We start from the raw sequence: 25326 nt of genomic DNA on the forward strand, positions 1-25326 counted from the left end.
AACGGCCAAATTATTAACAAATCCAGCTACAACCTTAACACAAGGGAATGCTCACTTCTGAAAAAAGATCTGAACTATGCCATTGCACCAAGGTCAGTTAATAAATTAGATTTCATTAACACATCGAAAGAGGTTTAAAATCCCTCCCCTCCAATTTAGCCAACAAAATACAAATGGAAACATCGTACATATTAAACTATAATAAACAACTAAATTGCAACCTAAACGGAGCAGAAAAATTGGCCCTTAAGCCTTAAAAAATAACCAAGACATCATGATTACAAAAGCAGATAAAGGTAATGCTACCGTTGTCCTCGATTGGACAGCTTACCTGGAATAAATGAACCATTTGGTATCTGACCACAACACATACCAAATGGTGAACTACAACCCTACAAATTGCATCAAAAAGAAAACAACAGAAATAATCAAATCAGTGATCAGGTGGCCAGAGGAAACAACCAAAAAACTAATACTACATTATGCCAGCACTCCCAGAATTTAATTCCAGAATAATCAAAAGAAAACTATGTCTATTTGGCCATATATGTAGAATGAACGATGAGAAGAAATTAAAAATGCTGCTGTTTGGGATGATTGAAAGAAAGAACAAAAGAGAAAGCCCAAACAGAGAATGGGGCAATGACATCATCAAATGATGTGGAAACTCTATACACAACCTGAGTGATCTTGCACAAAAATAGAATGGAATGGAAGAATCATATCAAGATGGCATCAGACACCTATGAGCGTTGAACACACAGTTGTTATTGATCCCAGAATTTATGGCCTGCAAAAAATGCACACAACCCAACACACCACTATGAGCAATAGTTGAAGGAATCGACAGCCCTTATTATCACATAGCCAAGAAATTAACAGTTACACTGAAGGAGTTGGTAGGTCATTCCTTCCCTCCCTCCTACATTAAAAAATACACAACATAAAATTAAAAACATCATACTCAAAGACAAAGATTTATTAGTCAGCTTTGACATAACTGCCCTTTTCACAAATATCTTGATCAATGATACTGTTCTTCTCTAACAGAACATATTTCTGCCTGACATCACAGTCCTCTTTACCCACTTAATCCGCTCTGGGTATTTCGTGTGGCAAAATAATTTTCACCTACAAAAAGAAGGTAAGGCCATGGGTTCACCACTTCCCCCCCAATAACTAACTTTTACATGGAAGCCTTTGAGCAACAAGCTCTAGATTTGGTCAGCCTAAAGCCCAAAGTCTGACTCAGATATCTTGATGTTATTTTTGCCATTTGGCCCCATGGCTGCAAAACATTAAATACAGGTAACCCTCGTATAATGCGGATGTTAGGTTCCACAAAAATAGCGCATTATATAAATCGTATTATGCGAGACTCAGATCACATAGAAAAAGTGGGGGTAGGTTCCAAAATCTTTTTTTTTTTTAAGATTATATAAACAATGAAATATCCAACAAAAAAATATTTTTATTTAATTCAGGTAATTCCTGTAAGTTAAGAAAACAAACTATGAAACAAATACATAGTATAAAATTATAAATTGTACGTAAACTTCATTGCACACAATACATAAATGTTTCAGGCAAAATAAAATAAAATACATATTTTAATCGTCATCACTCTCTTCAAAACTAACATTTCGTAGATGTTCTTTACTTTCGAGTGGCCGGACATTGTCATCACTTGAAATCTCTTAGACATCATTAGTATAATTCTCATTGCATACTTTGGCTTGTTTAGTTATCAAGAAGTCAGTAATAAGACCTTGCTTACCACTATGCTGCAATTTTTTATTAAGTTCATAATACAGAGCTAAACAAATATCCAATTGCCTCGTAAATTTTTCGGAGCTCTCCATCAAGAGATCATTATCCATAAAATAACTTTTTTGCCAAGTCCAATCCTTCTGCTAATTTCTTTAAACTGAATTCTTTAACGGATTCATCACAATCAGAATCTTTGGTAGAACTTTCCCCATCATTTGGTTCTACGTCATCTATTAATTGTACCAGTTCGTCCTCATTTAAATCTATTTCCCCATCAATTAATTCACTATTGAAGAGATTGGAGCACTTATGAAGAAGTTCGCAAAGGTTGAGTGTCATGTGCTGATCGAAACCGAATGCATCTTCAGTCTTGTTCAATTGTTACCTTGGCAGTTTACAGTGGGTGGGTTTATCCCTATTAACAAATGCATATATCGCAAAAGCGCTCTAAGTGGCTATTACTATAAAAATAATTTTTTTTACATAAAAAAGCATTACATATTGTATGTAACTCATCAAAAAATAAAGTGCTCAGCTTGAGATTAACACACTTATGATTTTAATTAAGGGTCAAAGCTGTATAACTGAGAGGAGACCTCCACATAGCCTTTAAAGGAATGCAGAGAACTGACCAGGGCTTCTGACCTAACGTCCAATCCTCACCTTCTCGTGGTGCACCCTGTTGGGTATCTAGTTTGATGCTGAACGAACGAGGATGGGCTGGCAAAACAAACCCCAACTCAACATCACCAGAGTTAAAGATCGGTACTATCAACGTAACAAGCGTGAATGGCAAAGAAATGGAACTAGCTGAGGAATTAGATAAGTACCAGATCGACATAATAGGGGTGACTGAAACAAAAAAGACCAAAACTGGTGAGATCTTTCTGAGCAATAAATACAAAATGTTATATTCAGGCAATGACAATCAAGGAAAAGAAGGAGTAGCCATAGTATTTAACACAAAATACGAGGCTAACCTTCTTGAATGGCAGTCAGTCTCAAGTAGAGTAATGTGGGCAAATATGAGAATGGGGAACTGGACAATGAGACTTATTTGTGCCTATGGTTCCACAGAAGGTTCTACTAAGGTAGAAGTGGAGGAATTTTTTGAGGCTTTAGAAAAAGCAACTGACACAATGAAAAAGGAAAAGTTGGTCCTTGTTGGGGATCTAAATAGTAGAGTAGGAAATGATTGTGAGACATACAAAAATATTTTGGGAAAATTTGGAGAAAAGAGCAAAGCTAATAATAATGGCAAATATCTGTTGGATTTCTGCTCAGGACATGGACTGGTTATTACTAACACCATGTTCCAACATAAAAATGTGCACAAATTCACATGGAGAGAAGAGGCTAGGAATAAGAAAAGTCTCATTGACTATGTTATTGTCGATAATGATGTTTTCTCCCTGGTGCAGGACACCAGAGTGTACAGAGGATTTGAAATTGGAAGTGATCACTATTTAGTCCTGAGCCGGATAAAATTGAATTTCATATTGAAAAGAATAACATGTAAGAAAGTTTTAAAGCGAATAAAAGTTGAGCAGCTCTCAGATGTGAACTGTAGACTAAAATACAGAAATATTATTGAAAAGAAAATGAAAGAGTTTGAGAACAGGAATCAAACCTTGGAGATTCAGTGGCAAACTCTGAAGGAAACATTGATTGATTCTGCCAGAGAGGCATGTGGTAAGGTTGTGTGAAAGGATAAAAAAATCAGAACTCCCTGGTGGACACAGGAAGTTAAAGAGGCAGTGAAGGAAAAGAAGAAAGCATATCAAAAGTTCCTGGCAAATAAGTCAGCTTTTACTCTTACAGAATACAGAGACAAATGTAAGAAAGCTAAACAGTGTGTAAAACTAGCTAAACAAAAGTCATGGGAGGACTTTGGCAAGAATATAGAAAATAAATATCAAGAAGGTGGCAAAATATTCTGGAGGTTGTTGAAGAAGCTTAGGAATGGAGGAAAGAGTGCTGTAAAAGGAATTAGAGATGATAAAGGTGAAATGAAAACAGGAGAAAAAGATATCCTTGAAGTATGGAGTAATTACATTGAAAAACTGCTAAATGAAACAAGCAGTGATGACAGCACAGTGATAAAAAACACTGACCAGGCATGCAGACAGGAATACATATCCATACTTGAAGTAGAAAAAGCCATCAAAGGCTTGAAATGTGGAAAGGCATCAGGAGCAGATGATATTCGACCAGAAATGCTGAAGTATGGTGGTATAAGAGTCTTACAGTGGCTGCACTGCACAGTTCAGAAAGCCTGGGCAGAGGGACGAATTCCCGATGATTGGAGTAGAGCTCTCATAGTACCCATATATAAAAGGGAAATAAAACTGAATGTGAGAATTACAGAGGTATTTCCCTACTGAGTGTTCCTGGCAAGATCTATGCAAGTATACTTGAGAAACGGTTGAGAAGAATTGTGGAAGAAAAGCTTGGTGAAGAACAAGCTGGATTCAGGCCAAATAGAGGCTGTCAGGATCAGATCTTCACTTTACGACAAATAGTCGAGAAAGCATGGGAATATAACAAAGATCTGTATTTAAGTTTTGTCGATTTGGAAAAGGCATATGACAAGGTGCCAAGAGAGAAGCTATTCAATACGCTTCAGTTATATGGTGTCGATGGGGCATTATATCAAGCAATACTTAGTCTTTATTTGAGTTGTGAGTCAGCAATTAGAATTGAAGGAAGTACAGGAAGATGGTTTAATGTTAAATCTGGTGTGAGACAAGGATGTACATTATCCCCTCTGTTATTGATTATCTATATGGATCACATTATGAAGGAATGTGGTATTAAACCTGATATCAAAATTGGAGATGTTAATGTCAGCTCTTTGCTTTATGCGGATGATGTTATACTTCTAAATAAATCCGCTACAAGTCTGCAAGATTCTCTGACTAAATTGAATAGCTGTTGTAATAGATATGGTATGAAGGTCAGCAATAAAAAGACAAAGACAATGAAAATAGGCAGAATCATTGAAAATGTCAACTGTGTTGTGAATGGAGAACCTGTGGAATAAGTAAAACATTTCAGCTACTTAGGCACAATTTTTACTGAAGATGGTAAACTAAATATAGAAATAGACAACAGAATCAGCAAAGCTGGTATCGTGGGAAGTCAATTGCATAAATTCATATGGAATAAGAAAGAAATTAGTCGGAACACTAAATTAGCTGTATACAAGACTGTGTTCAAACCAATTTTAACTTATGGATCTGAGAGCTGTGTCAGAAGTAAAACACTTGACCAAAGACTAGAGACCGCAGATATGAGAGTCCTGAGAAAGATTAGAGGCGTGAACAGATGGCATCAATGGCAATATCATATTAAAAATGAGGATATTAGGAAAGAACTTGACATTGTCAGCATCCAGGAATGCGTTAGCAGAGCTAATCTCAGATGGTATGGTCACTTAAATAGAATGGGAGAGGAAAGATTAGCAAAACAAGTGTTCTCTGCCAGGTTGGCAGGAAAACGACCCAGAGGAAGACCAAGATATAGGTGGATTGATACGGTACAAAGTGCCTTAGACGATAGAAATATAAGATCTGATAATGTTGGAGTCTTGACAAGTAACAGACTGATTTGGAGGAAAATTGTAGATAGGAAGTTAGTAATGATGTAATTTTTTCATGTAGTACTGTCATATCCTGTACACCCCTTGAGGGTACATGGCAGGAATTTGATGATGATGATGATGATGATTTTAATGGGCTTTCCTGGCAGAAAACGAAGACAATTTTCAGCAATAAATACTTTATATGGTAAACAATTGACGTACATGAATGCTAAAGGGTATTTCCCCTAATACAAATTCGCTACTTATAACTACATGCGCGATACGGGCAGACGCAAATTTAACAAAGATAAAATTTGATTTTTAAGTCGTGCGTTGAAAAATATATGAAAAGATAAAGAGTTACCTGTACATTCCTAAGCCACCTGAACAAACAACACAAACGTATCCAATTCACCATTGAAATCAACAACTCTGTTCCTTTTCTAGACACACTCATCACATGTCTTTCCTCAGGCTGTCTCTCCTTCACTCTACCCCAAACCTACACACACACAGGCCAATACATACATAAAATTCAGACCATCATCCAACACAAAAACTAGGAGTCATCAGCATCCTCAAAAACACAGGAAGGACCCTAGCAATTTCCTCCAAGAAATTGAAAGAAATTGAAATTGAAACCAAGAATTTGAAATTATTAACCCAACATTTGTAAAAAATGGCTACAATAAAAAAATAGTTCACAAGATTATCCACTAAAAGCAAAAAAAAAGATTACAAGAATGTCATAGCCATATCCTACGTTAGGTGCATTTCGGAAAAAATAGATAGAACACTACTTAAATGCAACATTAAGGCAACCTTGAAACCTCCAACAAAATTAAGAAATTTACTTAGCTCTTCCACTCTTCCATACTTGGCCCACCCAGGGGTTTACAAAATTCAATGTACCTGTAACCTACCTTACATAGGGGAAACAGGACGCACCATCCCAATCAGAAAAGATGTACGAAAACACTACATTAAATATCTCCACAACGGTAAAACAGGTCTATCAGACCAAGCACTCCAAATATGCCACAAAATTGACTGGAAAGGCACGGAGTCCCTACACTGCATGAAAACCTGGTTTGAAAAAAAAATTCAAAGAAGCTTGTGAAGTGCTGAAATATCATACAAATCTGAAAAAAAAAGATGGATTAATTATTCCAAGAATGTGAAGAACACATCTTCAACGTAGTTGAGTTTATTTAACGTAGTTGAATTTTATTTCATTTTATTTTTTAATAGGGGGCTATGTCCCCCCCCCCTGGCACCTATGGCAGCCAACCCCCATGTTCCGGACTGGTAGGCCGGTTCTCCTTGAATTCTGATGACTCAGATTTTGAAGACTCGACACTCAGGGTAGCCCGAGGTTCAAACTGTTTCAAAAACGTGACATAAAAAGGCTTATCATTTTACATATATAGGGTAGATTTATTACTTTTATTCGTTTATTTTTTATTTTATTTTATTTTTTCACCAGAGATCAGGCTAGGGTAAATGATTAACAAGCATTTAGATTCATCTTACTTTTGTATAGTGCCGTGTCATGTAGCTCGTATTTGACATGTATTTTTGCTGATGATGACCTCAATACAGAGGTCGCAACGCCGAATGTCACTTTCTTAATGTTAAGTAAAGTAATATTCTAACATGTGTTGTGTCTCCATAACTTCTTCACTATGTATGTTATTGTTGATAGTGATGTTTTCTCACTGGTGCAGGACACTAGAGTGTACAGAGGGTTTGAAATTGGAAGTGATCACCATTTAGTCTTAAGCAGGATAAAATTGAATTTCATATTGAAGAGAAAAACATGTAAAAAGTTTTAAAACGAATAAAAGTTGAGCAGCTCTCAGATGTGAACTGTACACATCTGAAATACACAAACATTATTTAAGAAAAAATGAAAGAGCTTGAAAACAGGAACCAAACCTTGGAAATTCAGTGGCAAGCCCTAATGAAAACAATGACTGATTCAGCCAGAGAGGCACGTGATGAGGTTGTGTGCAAGGATAGAAAAATCAGAATTCTATGGTGGACACAGGAAGTTAAAGAGGAAGTGAAGGAAAAGAAAAATGTATATCAAGAGTTCCTGGGGAATAACTCAGCTTTTGCTCTTAAAGAATACAGAGAAAAATGTAAGAATGCTAAAACTATGTAAAACTAGCTAAACAAAAGTCATGGAAGACTGGTAAGAACCTAGAAAATAAATATCAGTAAAGTGGCAAAATATTCTGGAGGCTACTGAAAAAGTTCAGAAATGGAGGAAAGAGTGCTGTAAAAGGATTTAGAGATGATAAAGATGACATGAAAACTGGAGAAAATGATATCCCCGATGTATGGAGTATTTACTTTGAAAAATTGCTAAATGAAACAAGCAGTGATGGCACAGTGTCAAAAAACACTCAAAAGGCACACAATCAGGAATACATATCCATACTTGAAGTATAAAAAGCCATCAAAACCCTGGAATGTGGAAAGGCAGCAGGCGTAGATGATATTCTACCAGAAATGCTCAAGTATGAAGGTATAAAAGTCTTGCAATGGCTGCAGTACATAATTCAGACAGACTCGACAGAGGGACGAATTCCAGATGACTGGAGTAGACCTCTCATAGTGCCGATATATAAAAAGGGAAATAAACCTGAATGTGAGAATTACAAAGGTTCCCTACTGAGTGTCCCTGGTAAGATTTATACCAGTATGCTTGAGAAATGGCTATGAAGGATTGTGGAAGGGGAAGCTTGATGAAGAACAAGCTGGATTCAGGCCAAATAGAGGCTGTCAGGATCAGATTTTCACTTTACGACAAATAATTGAGAAATCGTGGAAATATAACAAAGATCTGCATTTAAGTTTTGTAGACCTGCAAAAGGAACATGACAAGATGCTAAGAGAAAAGCTATTAAAAACGCTACAGTTATATGGTGTCAATAGGGCATTATATCAAGCAATACTTAGTTTTTATTTGAGTTGTAAGTCAGTAGTTACAACTGAGGTACAGGAAGATGGTTTAATGTTAAATCTGGTGTCAGACAAGGATGTACATTATCTATATGGATCACATTAAGAAGGAAAGTGGTATTAAACCTGATATCAAAATTGGATATGTTAATCTCAGATCTTTATGCAGATGATACTGTACATTTAAATAAATTCAGCACAAAGTCTGCAAGATTTCCTGACTAAATTTAATAACTGTTGTAATAAATTTGGAATGAAAATCAGCAATAACAGGACAAAGACAATGAAAATAGGCAGAAACCTTGAAAATATCAACTGCATCATGAATGGAGAATCTATAGAACAAGTAAAACAATTCAGCTATTTAGACATGATTTTAAGTGAATATGGTAAATTAAATATTGGAAATAGACAACAAATTCAACAAAACTTTTTATGGAATAAGAGAGAAATTAGTCAAAACACTAAATTCGCTGTATACAAGACAGTGTTCAAATCAATTTTAACTTATGGTTCTGAGACCTGGGTTAGAAATGAAACACTTGACCAAAGACTAGAGACCACAGACATGAGAGTTCTGAAAAAGATTAGGGGGCATGAACACATGGCATCAATGGCAATATCATATTAAAAATGAGGATATTAGGAAAGACCTTGACATTGTTAACATCCAGGAATGTGTTAGCAGAGCTAATCTCAGGTGGTATGGTTCACTTAAAGGGAATGGGAGAGGAAAGATTAGCAATACCAGTGTTCTCTGTCAAGTTGACAGGAAAAAGACCCAGAGGAAGACCAAGATGTAGATGGATTGATACAGTAAAAAGTGCCTTAAAAGATAGAAATATAAGATCTGATAATGTCAGAATCTTGACAGATAACAGATTGATTTGGAGAAAAAGTGTTGATAAAAAGTTAGTAATGATGTAAATTTTTCATGTAGTACTATCATAATATTCTGTACACCACTTGAGGGTACATGTCAGGAATTTGATGATGACGATGATGAATATTGCTAGCTTGGAAAGTGTCTGTTTTAAAGTCTTATTTAGTCTTTTATACATTTCTTTACATTGAGGATAATAAGCCATAGTAAAAAGCTTCTTTATATTAAATACTCTACATATTTGCAACATAAGTTCTGCCATAAAGTTTGCACTTTAATCAGATAAGTGTTTGAGGTGCATCATACCTTGAAATTATCAGTTTCAGTCTGATCCTTCATAGATCAATGCTTCTGGAAAGCATTATAAGATATTAATAGTTACAAGAATGACTTTATTTCCTTGCTTTGTTGTGAGCAAGGGTCTCATTATATGAATAGCTAAAGCTTGAAATGGTCTAACTGATATAAGAAAGAGTTAATAGAGATGCCTTACCTCTAAAGGTAGACCTAGTTTGGTATAGATCAGAGCTTCTTAAACTGTGGGTACCAATCCCAAATGGAGTCGCATAACCAAATGTGGGGGTCGCAAAAAATTTGGCAACAGTACAAGGTTTCTGAACATGTAATGACCAAAAATTAATTCAGATTCGAGGCTACTGTTTGTAATTCTTTATGTTAGTGTTTCTCAAAGTGTGGTACGCATACCCCCCGAGGGTACATGAAAGGTCTTCAGGGGGTACGTGGCAATTTTTGGCTATGCATCATTAATGCATGGAATTATTAAGAAAAAAAGGAATTATTTTAAATGTATATATTTCTCAATAAATTATATATTATGAATGAATTCTCCTACTTAAATTGTGATAACTGCTTCATGGTTTGCAAAACTTCGTCGGCGATCACTCGTGAATCTTTGTTCAGCTTCGTATATGAAGGTATATTGCGAGCCTGCAACAACGCGAAGAATGTACGATAGCGACTGATAAAAAAGTAATTATATGAATCAATTTTGTTCTATTAAAAATAAAGCATATTTTTTTGTTTACATGTACATCTAAATTCAAATAAGATAGACATTTACAATGAAATATACTTATTTTATTTATTTATTTATTATTTTGATAAGGGGGTACTTGGCAATAATGAAAATTTAGGAAGGGGTACACGGATATCTGAAGTTTGAGAAACATAGCTTTATGTAAATGGTAAAATTATATGTACACCAGAGAATTGTTTTAAAACAAATTTCTTTGCGATTTATTACCAGTAAATGTTTGATTTGTATACCTATTTTATATACCTGTAATATAAAATAGGTATCAGGCGTCACGTAAAAATTTCTCGGGTAAAAAGGGGTCGCTAGTGGAAAAAGTTTAAGAAGCGCTGGTATAGATGGCAGGATTTCACAAAATGAATTAATATCATTTCTCATACCCTTTCCAAAAATACCTGTCCTTAATTCTGTGCCAAGTTTTATCTCAAATTCTTGATGACTAGATAGATCAGAATCATGAAAACTATAGAGAATCCAAGATTTCATTAAAACTGGAGCTATAATTCTTGCTTTTATTTTACCCTCATCCTTCTGTCTTGAAAAATAAACCATCCTTATCCAAGTAAAGCATTTCAACTAAAGAAAATTCTTCTGAAAAAGGTCACTCTCTCCAACTGGTGGGAGAGATGTCATCTCAGTTATTATCAGCTCTTCTAATAATAACTCCTCTTTGAGGAGTTATTATCAGAATACTCTAATTCTGAGTATTAGAGTATTCTAATACTCACCTCTTTGAACTCTTTCATACACATACATTGTTTGATTGTTATGGGAGATTTTAACTACAGCAGTATAGATTGGAGAAAGGAAGATGCATGTAGCAATAAGGGAATGGAATTTCTAGAATTCTTGAGGGACAAATATCTTAGGCAACATGTAACAGAGGGAACAAGAGATTCAAGAGTTTTGGATTTGGTTACAGTATCAGAAGAGCTGATAATAACTGAGATGACATCTCTCCCACCAGTTGGAGAGAGTGACCATATGGTTTTGACTTGGAAAATGAATAGACATGCAGGAATATCAAAGAGACGGGAACGTATGTGGAATTATAAAGCAGGTGATTATAATAGTCTTAGACATCAAGTTGGGGAAGTTTCATGGAGGGAGGAGATGGTGAATATCATTAGTGCTTGGGAAATTGTGAAAGAATATTTGTTAGCAGCAATGGTAAGCTGTATTCCACGAGTACAGAAGAGGACACAATTTGGAGTAAAGTGGATGACAAACAATATTAAACAGGAGCTACATGCGAAAAAGAGGCTGTGGAAGAGATATAAGGAGACAGGTGAAGAAAAGATGCATGAAGAATATAAGACACAGGCCAGAAGAGTGACTAGTATGGTGAGGAAGGCGAAACTAGAATATGAGAAAAGATTGGCCCTTAGATCCAAGGAAAATCCTAGGGAATTTTTTAGCTATGTGGCCAGTAGGAGGAGAAATGACTGTGGAAGAATGACACTGTGGGATAAAAATGGGAATAGAGTGACTGATGCAGAGGACATAGTGGAATTGTTCAATGAACACTTTATTGGAGTATTTCATCCTGGAGGAGTCAATTTGAATACTAGAGGGATAGAGCAGGTTCGAGGTTTAGATGTGCAGGAGGAGAGTGTGTTCCACATACTGAGTACTCTGGATGTTAGTAAAGCTGTGGGACTGGATGGTATTTCACAAAGAGTTTTGAGATAATGTGTTAAGGAACTGACAGTGCCCTTGACCTGGCTTTTCAATGAAAGTCTGGCTGCAGGAAAGGTGCCCATGGAATGGAAGGAAGGTAAGATAGTGCCATTGCATAAAGACGGTAGAAGACTGGAAGTGTCTAATTATAGGCCAGTTTGTGTATCATCAGTAGTTAATAAGATCTTGGAGAAAGTAGTGAGGGACCATATACAGCATTGGGCAGATGAGGGTAATGTTATCAGTGAGAGTCAACATGGATTTGTGAAGGGGCGCTCTTGTTTTAGCAATATGCTAGCCTTATATGATAAAGTTACAAGAGTATTAGATGAGGGAAAGGCATACACTGCCATTTTCCTAGACTTAGCTAAGGCATTTGACAGGATGCCACATGATAAGCTGATATTCAGATTGGTCAACTGGATTCAAGATTGGCTGTCCGATAGGTATCAGAGAGTTGTGTATGGTGGAGTAATATCAAAGAGGCAGAAAGTTACAAGTGGGGTTCCACAGGGCTCAGTACTGGGACCTATATTGTTTAACCTTTATATCAATGACATTGTCCGTGGACTGCAAGGGGATATTCGGTTGTTTGCGGATGATGCAAAGCTGGGAAGGGTTATTAGTAATAGTGCAGATGTGGTAACCCTGCAAGAGGATTTGAATAAGCTAAACAGATGGGCAAATGAATGGGGATATCAGTTTAATGCAGCAAAATGTAAGGTCTTGAGGTTTGGAACACATCGATGGGACGCTGCATACTCTATTGGAGGAGCAATACTGGAGGAAGTCGGGGAGACAAGAGATCTGGGGGTTGATGATTGATAGACACCTGAAATTGAAGGGACATATTGCAAAGGTGGTGAAGGTAACACAGAGGATTGCTGCAATAATGAGAAGGACACTGACCTCCAGGGATACAAGAGTTATCATTCCATTGTATAACACCCTGATCAGATCACACTTAGACTATTGTTCTCAGATTTGGTCCCTAGGATTTGAAGGGGATAAATTAACTGTGGAAAGGGTACAAAGGTGGATAACAAAGATGGTGTCGAGACTGTACAATGTTAGTTATGAGGATCGGCTGAGGGAGTGTGGACTGCAGAGTTTGGTGGATAGAAGGAGGGGGTGATATGATTGAGACTTTTAAACTGTTGAGAGGTGGTTACAGAGTTGACACTAGGGAGTTCTTTTGCTTGGTTGAACAGCAGGAAGGAGTCATGACAAGGGGCCATCCCTGGAAGTTATGAAAGGAAACTGTGAGAAAGAGGGTGAGGAGTGGTTTCATTGCATGGAGGGTGGTCGAACCATGGAATGCATTGCCTGATAGAGTGGTAAGAGCGAGAACGGTCAAAGCATTTAAGAAGTGGTATGATAGACTTTGTGTTTCCTAGGAGGGACCTCCCTCGATGAGTCTTGATAGACTTGTGTTTCTTAGAAAGGACCTCCCACGATGAGTCTTTTGACTCCATGGAGGCCTGAATAATAATAATAATAATAATACACATTTTTCAAAATGGAATCCTCTTTCTGAGCTTCACTTACAAGAGATTTTCCCAATTTTGACAGTGCAATTTGCCCTTAATTTTATTGATAATTAATTTGAAAAACTTCATCCTTAAAAGTATACTGAGATATAAAAGGAATTATTCCTACTTTACTAACTTTATTATTATTACAATGTAATACCTACACATTGTAATAATGACCTAAATATTCAACCTCCTTTAAAAAGAACTGACATGTTGAACACTTCAATGATAAATCAACTTCATCAAATCTAGAAACAACTTCCATTAGGATATTTCTATGAAATGTTATGTCATTTGAGTATACAAGCAAGTCACCTTGAAAATAAATAACTCCTTTAACCTAACATATTTGATAAAACTGAGTTCATTAGTGACTGAAAGGACATGGCAGAGTTTCTAGCTCCTTGACGAAGATGATATAATTGGTCCTTCTGCCATCTTGTGGTGAAAGCAAAGTACTTTCTATCAACCTTCCTTAGTAGAATTTGGAAATATCCAGAGTTCAGATTTAGCTTAGTGAAATATTCTACTCATAACCCAATTAACAAATCTCTTCAATTTTACACAGAAGAAAATCAATGGGTTTTGTGACTTTATTAATTTCTCTTTTATCTAAAATCTTAAATTTCCATTTGGTTTTTCTAAGAGAATAAAAAGTCAATTCCATTTCCAGTTAGACTTCTCTATAATTTCAGCCTGTTCATACTCTTGTAGCAACAAATGAATTTTGCATACATATTTCACTGGAGTTTGATAATGTTTTAACATATATTGGTATCTGAGTATACCACAAATCTGAAAATAAACCCCAACTCAACATCACCAGAGTTAAAGATCGGTACTATCAACGTAAGAAGCCTGAATGGCAAAGAAATGGAGCTAACTGAGGAATTAGATAAGTACCAGATCGACATAATAGGGGTGACTGAAACAAAAAAGACCAAAACTGGTGAGATCGTTCTGAGCAATAAATACAAAATGTTATATTCAGGCAATGACAATCAAGGAAAAGAAGGAGTAGCCATAGTATTCGACACAAAATACGAGGCTAATCTTCTTGAATGGCAGTCAGTCTCAAGTAGAGTAATGTGGGCAAATATGAGAATGGACAATGAGACTTATTTGTGCCTATGGTCCCACAGAAGGTTCTACTAAGGTAGAAGTGGAGGAATTTTTTGAGGCTTTAGAAAAAGCAACTGATACAAAAAAAAATGAAAAGTTGGTCCTTGTTGGGGATCTAAATAGCAGAGTAGGAAATGATTGTGAGACATACAAAAATATTTTGGGAAAATTTGGAGAAAAGAGCAAAGCTAATAATATAACTGGTAATTAGTTTACGGAATTAACAATGCAAGTAAAGTATATTAATTAAAGATAACTTTAATGAATCACTTCTATATTTCGGCAACATCACATTGCCATCTTCAGGAACATAAAGATATGGTATGTGCACGCAGGCACTAACACAAAACAAATGAGGAAGAAAGCAAGAAACTGATATTGTTCCTAAAGTCCTAATGGTGCCCTCTTGTGGGCTAATTTGGTAGTCTTGGCTGTTGGGCTGATGTTCTCATAATGTAAGTCTCCCAAATTTGGGGTAGTTTCATGCACCCAAATCTGTTGAGGTTAGGAACGTTTTTTAGAGCTGCTGAAGAATCTTTGAATAATCTTTCTTATTTAAACTTGCTGCGATGAATTATTTTTGTTTTCTTCCAATGAATTTTATGGTGGGTATCTAAGGCATGGTCTGCCAGCCCAGAGCGGCTGTACTGGTGAAACCGGATGTAGTCTTTGTGTTCTGAAATCCTGATATTAGTTGTTCTGCCTGTTTGGCCAAAGTAGGACAATTTGCAGCTGCAAGGGACCTGGTATACACCAGGTAGGTCTAGGGGGAGTGGTTGGTCTTGGGTAGAGCGGATAAGGGATGCCAACTTTTTATATGGTCTGTAACAGGAAGTAAGGTCATATTTTTTGAGGATATTGGTTATTTTCTCAGAGGTGCCCTCAGAGGTGCCACCATCCCCTACATCCAGGGCACCTCTGAGAAAATAACCAATATTCTCAAAAAATATGACCTTACTTCCTGTTACAGACCATATAAAAAGTTGGCATCCCTTATCCGCTCTACCAAAGACCACCGCACCCACTCCCCCTACACCTACCTGGTGTATACCAGGTCCCTTGCAGCTGCAAATTGTCCTACTTTGGCCAAACAGGCAGAACAACTAATATCAGGATTTCAGAACACAAAGACTACATCCGGTTTCACCAGTACAGCTGCTCTGGACTGGCAGACCATGCCTTAGATACCCACCATAAAATTTGTTGGAAGAAAACAAAAATAATTCATCGCAGCAAGTTTAAATACGAAAGATTATTCAAAGAATCTTCAGCAGCTCTAAAAAACGTTCCTAACCTCAACAAATTTGGGTGCATGAAACTATCCCAAATTTGGGAGACTTACATTATGAGAACATCAGCACAACATCCAAGACTACCAAATTAGCCCGCAAGAGGGCACCATTAGGACTTTAGAACAATATCAGTTTCTTGCTTTCTTCCTCATTTGCTTTGTGTTAGTGCCTGCATGCACATACCATATCTTTATGTTCCTGAAGATGGCAATGTGACGTTGCCGAAATATAGAAGTGATTCATTAAAGTTATCTTTAATTAATATACTTTACTTGCATTGTTAATTCCGTAAACTAATTACCAGTTATGTCTAACCAACGTATAAGCCTTGCTACTAGAAAGCTAATAATAATGGCAAATATCTGTTGGATTTCTGCTCAGGACATGGACTGGTTATTACTAACACCATGTTCCAACATAAAAATGCGCACAAATTCACATGGAAAGAAGAGGTTAGGAATAAGAAAAGTCTCATTGACTATGATATTGTTGATAGTGATGTTTTCTCCCTGGTGCAGGACACCAGAGTGTATAGAGGATTTGAAATTGGAAGCGATCACTATTTAGTCTTGAGCAAGATAAAATTGAATTTCATATTGAAAAGAATAACATGTAAGAAAGTTTTAAAGCGAATAAAAGTTGAGCAGCTCTCAGATGTGAACTCTAGACTAAAATACACAAAGATTATTGAAGAAAAAATGAAAGAGTTTGAGAACAGGAATCAAACCTTGGAGATTCAGTGGCAAACTCTGAAGAAAACATTGATTGATTCTGCCAAAGAGGCATGTGGTGAGGTTGTCTGTAAGGATAAAAAAATCAGAACTCCCTGGTGGACACAGGAAGTTAAAGAGGCAGTGAAGGAAAAGAAGAAAGCATACCAAAAGTTCCTGTCAAATACGTCAGCTTGTGCTCTTAGAGAATATAGAGACAAATGCAAGAATGCTAAACACTGTGTAAAACTAGCTAAACAAAAGTCATGGGAGGACTTTGGCAAGAATATAGAAAATAAATATCAAGAAGGTGTCAAAATATTCTGGAGGTTGTTGAAGAAGCTTAAGAATGGAGGAAAGAGTGCTGTAAAAGGAATTAGAGATGATAAAGGTGACATGAAAATGGGAGAAAAAGATATCCTTGAAGTATGGAGTAATTACTTTGAAAAACTGCTAAATGAAACAAGCAGTGATGACAGCATAGTGGTAAAAAACACTGACCAGGCATGCAGTCAAGAATACATATCCATACTTGAAGTAGAAAAAGCTATCAAAGGCTTGAAATGTGGAAAGGCAGCAGGAGTAGATGATATTCAACCAGAAATGCTGAAGTATGGTGATATAAGAGTCTTACAGTGGTTGCACTGCATTGTTCAGAAAGCCTGGACAGAGGGATGAATTCCCGATGATTGGAGTAGAGCTCTCATAGTACCCATATATAAAAAGGGAAATAAAACTGTATGTGAGAATTACAGAGGTATTTCCCTACTGAGTGTTCCTGGCAAGATCTATGCAAGTATACTTGAGAAACGGTTGAGAAGAATTGTGGAAGAAAAGCTTGGTGAAGAACAAGCTGGATTCAGGCCAAATAGAGGCTGTCAGGATCAGATCTTCACTTTACTACAAATAGTCGAGAAAGCATGGGAATATAACAAAGATCTGTATTTAAGTTTTGTCGATCTGGAAAAGGCATATGACAAGGTGCCAAGAGAGAAGCTATTCAATACGCTGCAGTTATATGGTGTCAATGGGGCATTATATCAAGCAATACTTAGTCTTTATTTGAGTTGTAAGTCAGCAGTTAGAATTGAAGGAAGTACAGGGAGATGGTTTAATGTAAAATCTGTTGTGAGACAAGGATGTACATTATCCCATGTGTTATTCATTATCTATATGGATCACATTATGAAGGAAAGTGGTATTAAACATGATATCAAAATTGGAGATGTTAATGTCTGCTCTTTGCTTTATGCAGATGATGTTATACTTCTAAATAAATCTGCTACAAGTCTGCAAGATTCTCTGACTAAATTGAATAGCTGTTGTAATAGATATGGTATGAAGGTCAGCAATAAAAAGACGAAGACAATGAAAATAGGCAGAATCAGTGAAAATGTCAACTGTGTTGTCAATGGAGAACCTGTGGAACAGGTAAAACATTTCAGCTACTTAGGCACGATTTTTAGTGAAGATGGTAAATTAAATATAGAAATAGACAACAGAATCAGCAAAGCTGGTATGGTGGGAAGTCAATTGAATAAATTCATATGGAACAAGAGAGAAATTCGGAACACTAAATTAGCTGTATACAAGACAGTGTTCAAACTAGTTTTAACTTATGGATCTGAGAGCTGGGTCAGAAGTAAAACACTTGACCAAAGACTAGAGACCACAGATATGAGAGTCCTGAGAAAGATTATAGGCATGAACAGATGGCATCAATGGCAATATCATATTAAAAACGAGGATATTAGGAAAGAACTTGACATAGTCAGCATCCAGGAATGCGTTAGCAGAGCTAATCTCAGGTGGTATGGTCAATTAAACAGAATGGGCGAGGAAAGATTAGCAAAACAAGTGTTCTCTGCCAGGTTGGCAGCAAAACGACCCAGAGGAAGACCAAGATATAGGTGGATTGATACGGTACAAAGTGCCTTAGACAATAGAAATATAAGATCTGATAATGTTGGAGTCTTGACAAGTAACAGACTGATTTTGAGGAAAATTGTAGATAGGATATTAATAATGATGTAATTTTTTTCATGTAGTACTATCATATCCTGTACACCCCTTGAGGGTACATGGCAGGAATTTGATGATGATGGTATCTGAGTAGTAAGTTATACAGAATGCTCAACTGTATTAGAACAAAAGAGAGAGGCAGTATAGTCAGTGAAAACATTAGGGAATAGTTTTAAAGCAGACCCAAAAAATGTAGAAATTTGCTTCTTTTCATTGGCTGCTATTGCCAATTTATTGCATTTTCTACTAGGCTTTCTTTTATTTTCTCTAAATCTTTCTCATCTGTGTTTATTGTTTCACTTTCAAGCATTTAGTCTTGTTTGGCATCAGAAACTTCAGAGTATACATCTAAATCTTGCATCTTGTGAACAGATTGTTTATTAAGACTATATTCCAGTCCAAGAAATTATAGGCAAACTGATATCTCTTTAGGAAATCAAGACCAAGAATAACATGCATTTTAGGATTAGACGTCTCTGGAAGAACAATGAATTCATGAGAAAGTTTCAGAATAAAACATGGAATGCAAAGAAATACATCAATCTTTTTAGAAGTAGAAATTTCTGTTTCAAAGATACCTGTAAACTTAATTGGATATCTTGATCTTATAATATCATCAGGAATCTGTTCTTCAATCTTATTAGAGTGACCAAAAAATAAGAGAGATATGCTCCTACATTTAATAAAATTTCGCAAGATATATTTTCAATAAAACCATGTAATATTGTGAAAGGTTCATCATCACTAGTATAAGGCATTGTAGCAATATCAGTGTGTTCATTTGAATTATAAACTAATTTATCATTACTGTGAGTTGAAATGTCTTAAGGTAAGTTTGTTTTCATTAATATATTTGAATTATATTTCATTGCAACATCTGAATTTATCCTACCCATAGATTTATTTCCACTATGGATTAAACTTAGTTCTACTAAAACAGTTTTTAGATAGATGTCCTAATTTAATACAGTTGTATCACCTATGAGTAAATGCATCTTTCTCGCATTACGTTAACTTTAGAATCAGGGTTTCAATATTATTAAACAAACAATCAGAATCTGATGTACAAGGAGAGTTATTAGTTAACTTAAAATCAGCTATAATTTTAAATAACTTTTTTTGACTTTCTAATATAGGTTATTTTTGCTTTCTAAAAGTTTTAAGGATTCTAATGCATTAGACCGTGGATTTTACTTTAGAATTGATTTCTAAATTTTCATCCATAGTTTGATTTAAATCTATAAACTTTTTCTTAATTTCTTTCCATTTTAATTAAATAAGGTTTCTGACCTTCCTTTTACTATTATTGTTGGAAGTTTTTCCAGTTGGTTATACTATAAATTAAAGATGCCAAGAAATTATATTTTAATGACTTCACATCACTTGCCTTAGTATCCCATAAGGCAAAGGACATCTCCTCACAGACATGTATAATGCTATGCATTATGGGAAGGGGTCACTACCCAGACTGGTTTCAACCTTTATTGAGATCTCATCAGTGGGAGAAGACAGACCCAGAGGTGATACCAAGGTTGAAGTAATGCATAAGTCATACTACCATATACGAGTAGCATAAAGGTGTCATACAATATTAAAATACTCTGGATCAGAGATAGTTGTTGGAAGTTTTTCCACTTGGTTATACTATAAATTAAAGATGTCAAGAAATTATATTCTTGGTTTAATCCTTTATCCAAGTGTAAGCAAACAAATTTTGTGCCTGAAGCATTTTCAGGACAGGGCAATTCATATATAGAGGCTAATGACTTCACATCACCTGCCTTAGCATCCCATAATGCAAAGTACATCTCCTTACAGACATGTATAATGCTATGCATTATGAGAAGGATCACTACCCAGACTGGTTTCAACCTATATTGAGGTCTCATCAGTGGGAGCCAGACCCAGAGGTGATAGCAAGGTTGAAGTAATGCAGAAGTCAGGTGCAAACTTTGGTTGCTTACACTTGGATAAAGGATTAAACCAAGAGTATAATTACTTGGCATCTTTAATTTATAGTATAACCAAGTGGAAAAACTTCCAACTATCTTTAATCCAGAGTATTTTAATAATAACGTGCAACACCTTTTGGCTACTGGTATATGGAAATATGACTTCTGCATAACTTCAATTTCTTCATTCCTTGCCCTTTATTGAGGTCTCATCCTTGGTATCATCCAGTATCACCCAGACCAAGACTGGTCTGGATAGTGACTCTTCCTATAATGCATAGCATTATACAAGTAAGGAGATGTGCTTTGCATTATGGGATACTAAGGTAAGTGATATGAAGTCATTAGCCTCTATATATGAATTGTCCTGTCCTGAAAATATTTCAAGTGCAAACTTTGTTTGCTTACAGTTGGATAAAGGATAAAACCAAGAATATATTTTTTGGCATTTTTAATTTATTTTAACTATTATATTCTATATTATATATTCATTGTATTGGAATCAATGTTTTTCCAAAGAATGTACTTGTTTGGAATTAAAGGACTGGTATCTCTAAGCCCTTCCTCTCTTTCCCAAACAACTTTATAACATTTCCAATTTTTTTTTTATGAGCTATGGACCATTCTAAATGTGATCATTCTTCAGCTGAGACACTTATCAGTTATAGTTAGCAATCTATTATAATACTACAGACTGTTTCTTTATTACCTTGGAAACATTGATGTAACTTCCATAATCTCTACCATTTGAAAATTCTGAAATTAATCAACTTTTAAAGGTACAGTAATCTGTAGTATCTCTTAACACAGGTGAAATGTTCAGAAAGGTTTTTACTTTCCCTACTAACTTATTTATTTCTAAGAATAATTAACAAATAAAATTGAACCACTTCCCTTTTTCCTAAAATGTTTCTGAATATTTAAAATATGACTCAATATTTTTATTCTCATCTCCAGAAAATGTTACTTAATTGGTCCAATGCAATTAATTGTAGGATAACTTGGAATACTCTAATTTATCAATTAATGTAATTTTAAATATGGAAAGTATAAAGGTCAAATGAACAACAGCTATGCTTCACATGCACGTTTATGTGAGAAGTAAAAAGGGTTTACACTTTGTGGTGAGATTAGGTTATCTTTGGCAAATACTAGAATGAGACATGGATAATTTGAATTTTGAAATAGCTTTTAAATACAGCCATATAATGTACGCAGAAATCTAAAAAAGTAATCACTTCGGAAATTATTATTTTTCCAGAATAAACCAAAGAAAGGCTAAAATAACTAATTTTACTTAATTATGCACAAGTCCAAATTCATTCCCATTTTCTGCCAGAAGCTCTGGCAGAAAATGGGACATTCAGTATATCGTCAACACTGTTTCTCATTGTAAAGATGGGCAAAAAAAGTTATAAATTATTTAAAGAAATTATAAATGTATATTAAAAACTTGTCTATATTTGTGTCATTCACATCACATGACAAATGATAATGCTCAATTGGATTGTTTCACATAATAACTAATCACAGCCACTAATGACTTCCAGGTACTACTGTCTCAGTGCACACCCTGCCTAGCCTTCTGGGTCATTTAAAACCATTGAAACGCTAAGAATTTGACACACTGCACCATCTACACATCTGTTTAAAGGACTCAGAGGTGTCAGTATTTGTGAATGCACACCTGAGCTATTAATGTGAATGTGATGCAATGTTTATGCACTGAAAAGTGTCCTCTTCAAGAAGCATTAATATATCGTGTTTAATTTTAGGAATCACCTGAAGCCAGGAAACAATTAGGAAAGTCTTTAACAGAAATAAACATAAAAATATAATATCAGTGACATTGCTATTCCATGGGTGCACCACACACCTAGCACACCCAGAATATTCGCCCCTGATAGGTTGATCAACCAACCTCTCGTGTATGGGCTCAACATAAAAAAAAATTATAATCAGGACTGTAAGTAATCTAGGATCTTAATTCTAATATAATAATATTCATGTTAAATTACGGATTAGGCCACCACTTTTGCTGCATTAAAACTATCTATATGAATTTGTTTTCTGATGATGTTATAAATAGAATATAGCTTTGATGTAGTTTTTTTTTTCCAGATCAGCCAGGCCAGTAGAATAAGGGTTGATCAAATCATTGTCACTTTGGTATACTGTTTGAAATGTAATATAGCTTGTCTTTGTGTGTGTGTGTGTGTGTGTGTGTGTGTGTGTGTGTGTGTGTGTGTGTGTGTGTGTGTGTGTGTGTGTGTGTGTGTGTGTGTACTCCAGATAATGACCTCAATATGAAGGTTGAAACATTGTGAAATTAAAGTAATTATACCTAACACAGTTGCAGTCTCCATAATTCACAGTACCTTTCACTCAGGATAACCAATTTTCAAGTGTATAATTAAAAAATGTTATTTGAACATAACCATTAGAAAATTGATCATAATATATTTAGTAATGTAGGATGTTATATTTATTAATATGAACTGTAACTTCCAATGTTGCTTTATACAGAATAAGTTTCTTGGACTGTACAATTATACCAGTTTGAAAATATCAGACATACCTAAAGGGCCAGTCCAGAATGCAATTCTTGAAAGACTACTTGCATAGTTTTGAGGAGTGGTATACCAAAGGATATCATAAGCTGAAACTGTAAGCCCTGCAACAGAATGAGACATTTTCAAAAACAACAATATAATTAGACTGCAGATTCATATATTTACTGTATAAAAACATGCAGCAGTTTGTTTTCTATAGAAATGAAAATATAGAATGATAATAGTAACAATATTATTATTACTATTAGACCTCCAGGGATTCATGGAGGAAGGGCATACATCACCCACACCAGGCTGTTAATACCATCTCATAAACTCATTCACATTGCATGTACAGGCAGCTGTACATGCAGTGTGAATTCACACTGCTTCTACAGGCAGCTTCACTGCTCTGTAAAAGAAAAATCTAGTTCTCCCCATTTTCTTTACTGCACATAAACTTAACTTCTAAAGATGTCCCCATTGTCCTCTCACATCTGATATAATGAAAATTTTATCAAATGATATCCTATAATGCCCTCTCAAAAGTTTCTACACCTCTATCATATGACTCCTCTTTCTCCTGTTTACCAGGGTTCACAGTCCACATATTCTCAATTATCCTCATTTCCACTTCTTCTTCTACGGTCATGGCAAGTCATGCTTGTAGAAATGCAAAATCTTCCTCTGAGTACATCCGCCCTGCCATTTGCAATTTTTGCTATGTGACCTTTGAACCTCAACTTCCTATCCACCACAACTTCAAGATCTTTAACCTCATTAATTAATCTAAGAATAATCCCATCAATATAATATGACACTGAATATCTCGTCACGCCGAAGTATATAACTACGCATATTAACATTGAATTGACAGTCATTATCATTTGCCTACACTTCCAACTTATTCAAATTATCCTGTAAATGCTGTATATCAGTAGCATTTCAGATTGCCCTGCCTATCTTTGCATCATCTGCAAACAATTCATCTCCTTTCAGGCCATCATAATATCATTAATACGTAGATTAAACAACAATGATCCAAGGACTGATCCCTCAGGCACACCCTTGGTCACCTTAAATATAGCAGCTTCACCCCACCCATATACCACTTTCTGATACCTATCCATCAGCCATTCACTTATCCAAGTCAATCCAATTTTATATTCCAATCCAATATTCTCCAGTTTATTCAATAGGCTTTCATGTGGTATCCTATCAAATACTTGAGCAAAGTTCAACAGTATCAGCATATTCTTTATCCAACTAGGCCATAACATTATTATAAAACATGAGCAAATTGATCAGGAATGACCTCCCTTTAGTAAACTCATTCTGTTCCTTGCAAAGTATAGCATGTTTGTTCACCCATTTCTGTATGCAAGATCTACATTCTAGAGAAGTTGGTAAAAGTCTTTAAAATCTTCATAATCCCCAGAAATACTGATAGGTAGACACATCAGTCTTTGCATCATGATTGTGCAAGGAAATTATTATATATTCTTTCCATTCCTGTGGAATCTTTCCTGAACTAAGACATACGAACATGTCGAGGACCTAGCCATTTTGTCTGAACATTTCTTTAGCATATGTGCTGATATCCCATCTTTCCTTATTGCAGAATTCTTAAACCGGTTATGCAACAACTATAGAACCTCTATCTCTTCATCCAATGTAGTGGTAGCATTGTGTGCTGTATTGCATACACCCGATTGATAAATCTTGGCAAACTGAGTGCTCACTTTGTTATGTTGTGGATACAAGGGTGCCATCTGCATTGAGACAAGTTATTCTTTTGCATTTATGTTTTACTTCTAGCATAAGAATAAAAATGCTTTTGGGTTGCCTTTAGTCTCTTTTTGAAATTGGCTACACAGCCAATTTCTTTGCATACTCCAGCTTAGCTTTCCACATACAATACTCATAACTTTTCAAGCCTGGGCTTTATATATTTCATAACTCCTCTCACTTTTATCCTCATGATATTCCTCACACATCATCTTCTTATGGATCTCTTGCATTAAGAGAAGACTACACATCCATTTCACTCCCATCCTATTTGTTCTTTGAACTCTATGAACACATTCAGATATCACATCATTTAAAGTATCACTTTAAATGATATGATATATGTAAAAAAATCACTTCCCACCACTGATATCCTTCTTATTCATTAACTGATAACATGCAATCAAAGATAA

General features: G+C 35.6%; 1 protein-coding gene across 1 annotated transcript in view; it reads right to left on the minus strand.

The window, feature by feature from the left end:
- Positions 1–25326, minus strand: part of ND-B14.7 (NADH dehydrogenase (ubiquinone) B14.7 subunit) — a 62441-nt gene that overhangs the window by 22485 nt on the left and 14630 nt on the right. The window contains exon 2 of the mRNA XM_090405659.1: positions 23152–23247. Coding sequence (XP_090261785.1) covers positions 23152–23247 — 96 coding nt within the window. The remainder of the gene's footprint in view (positions 1–23151; positions 23248–25326) is intronic.

This window comes from Typopeltis vanoorti, chromosome 15 (assembly GCF_054136105.1).
Source record: "Typopeltis vanoorti isolate ZY-2024b chromosome 15, IOZ_Tvanoo_1.0, whole genome shotgun sequence".
Taxonomy (NCBI): Eukaryota; Metazoa; Arthropoda; class Arachnida; order Uropygi; family Thelyphonidae; genus Typopeltis; species Typopeltis vanoorti.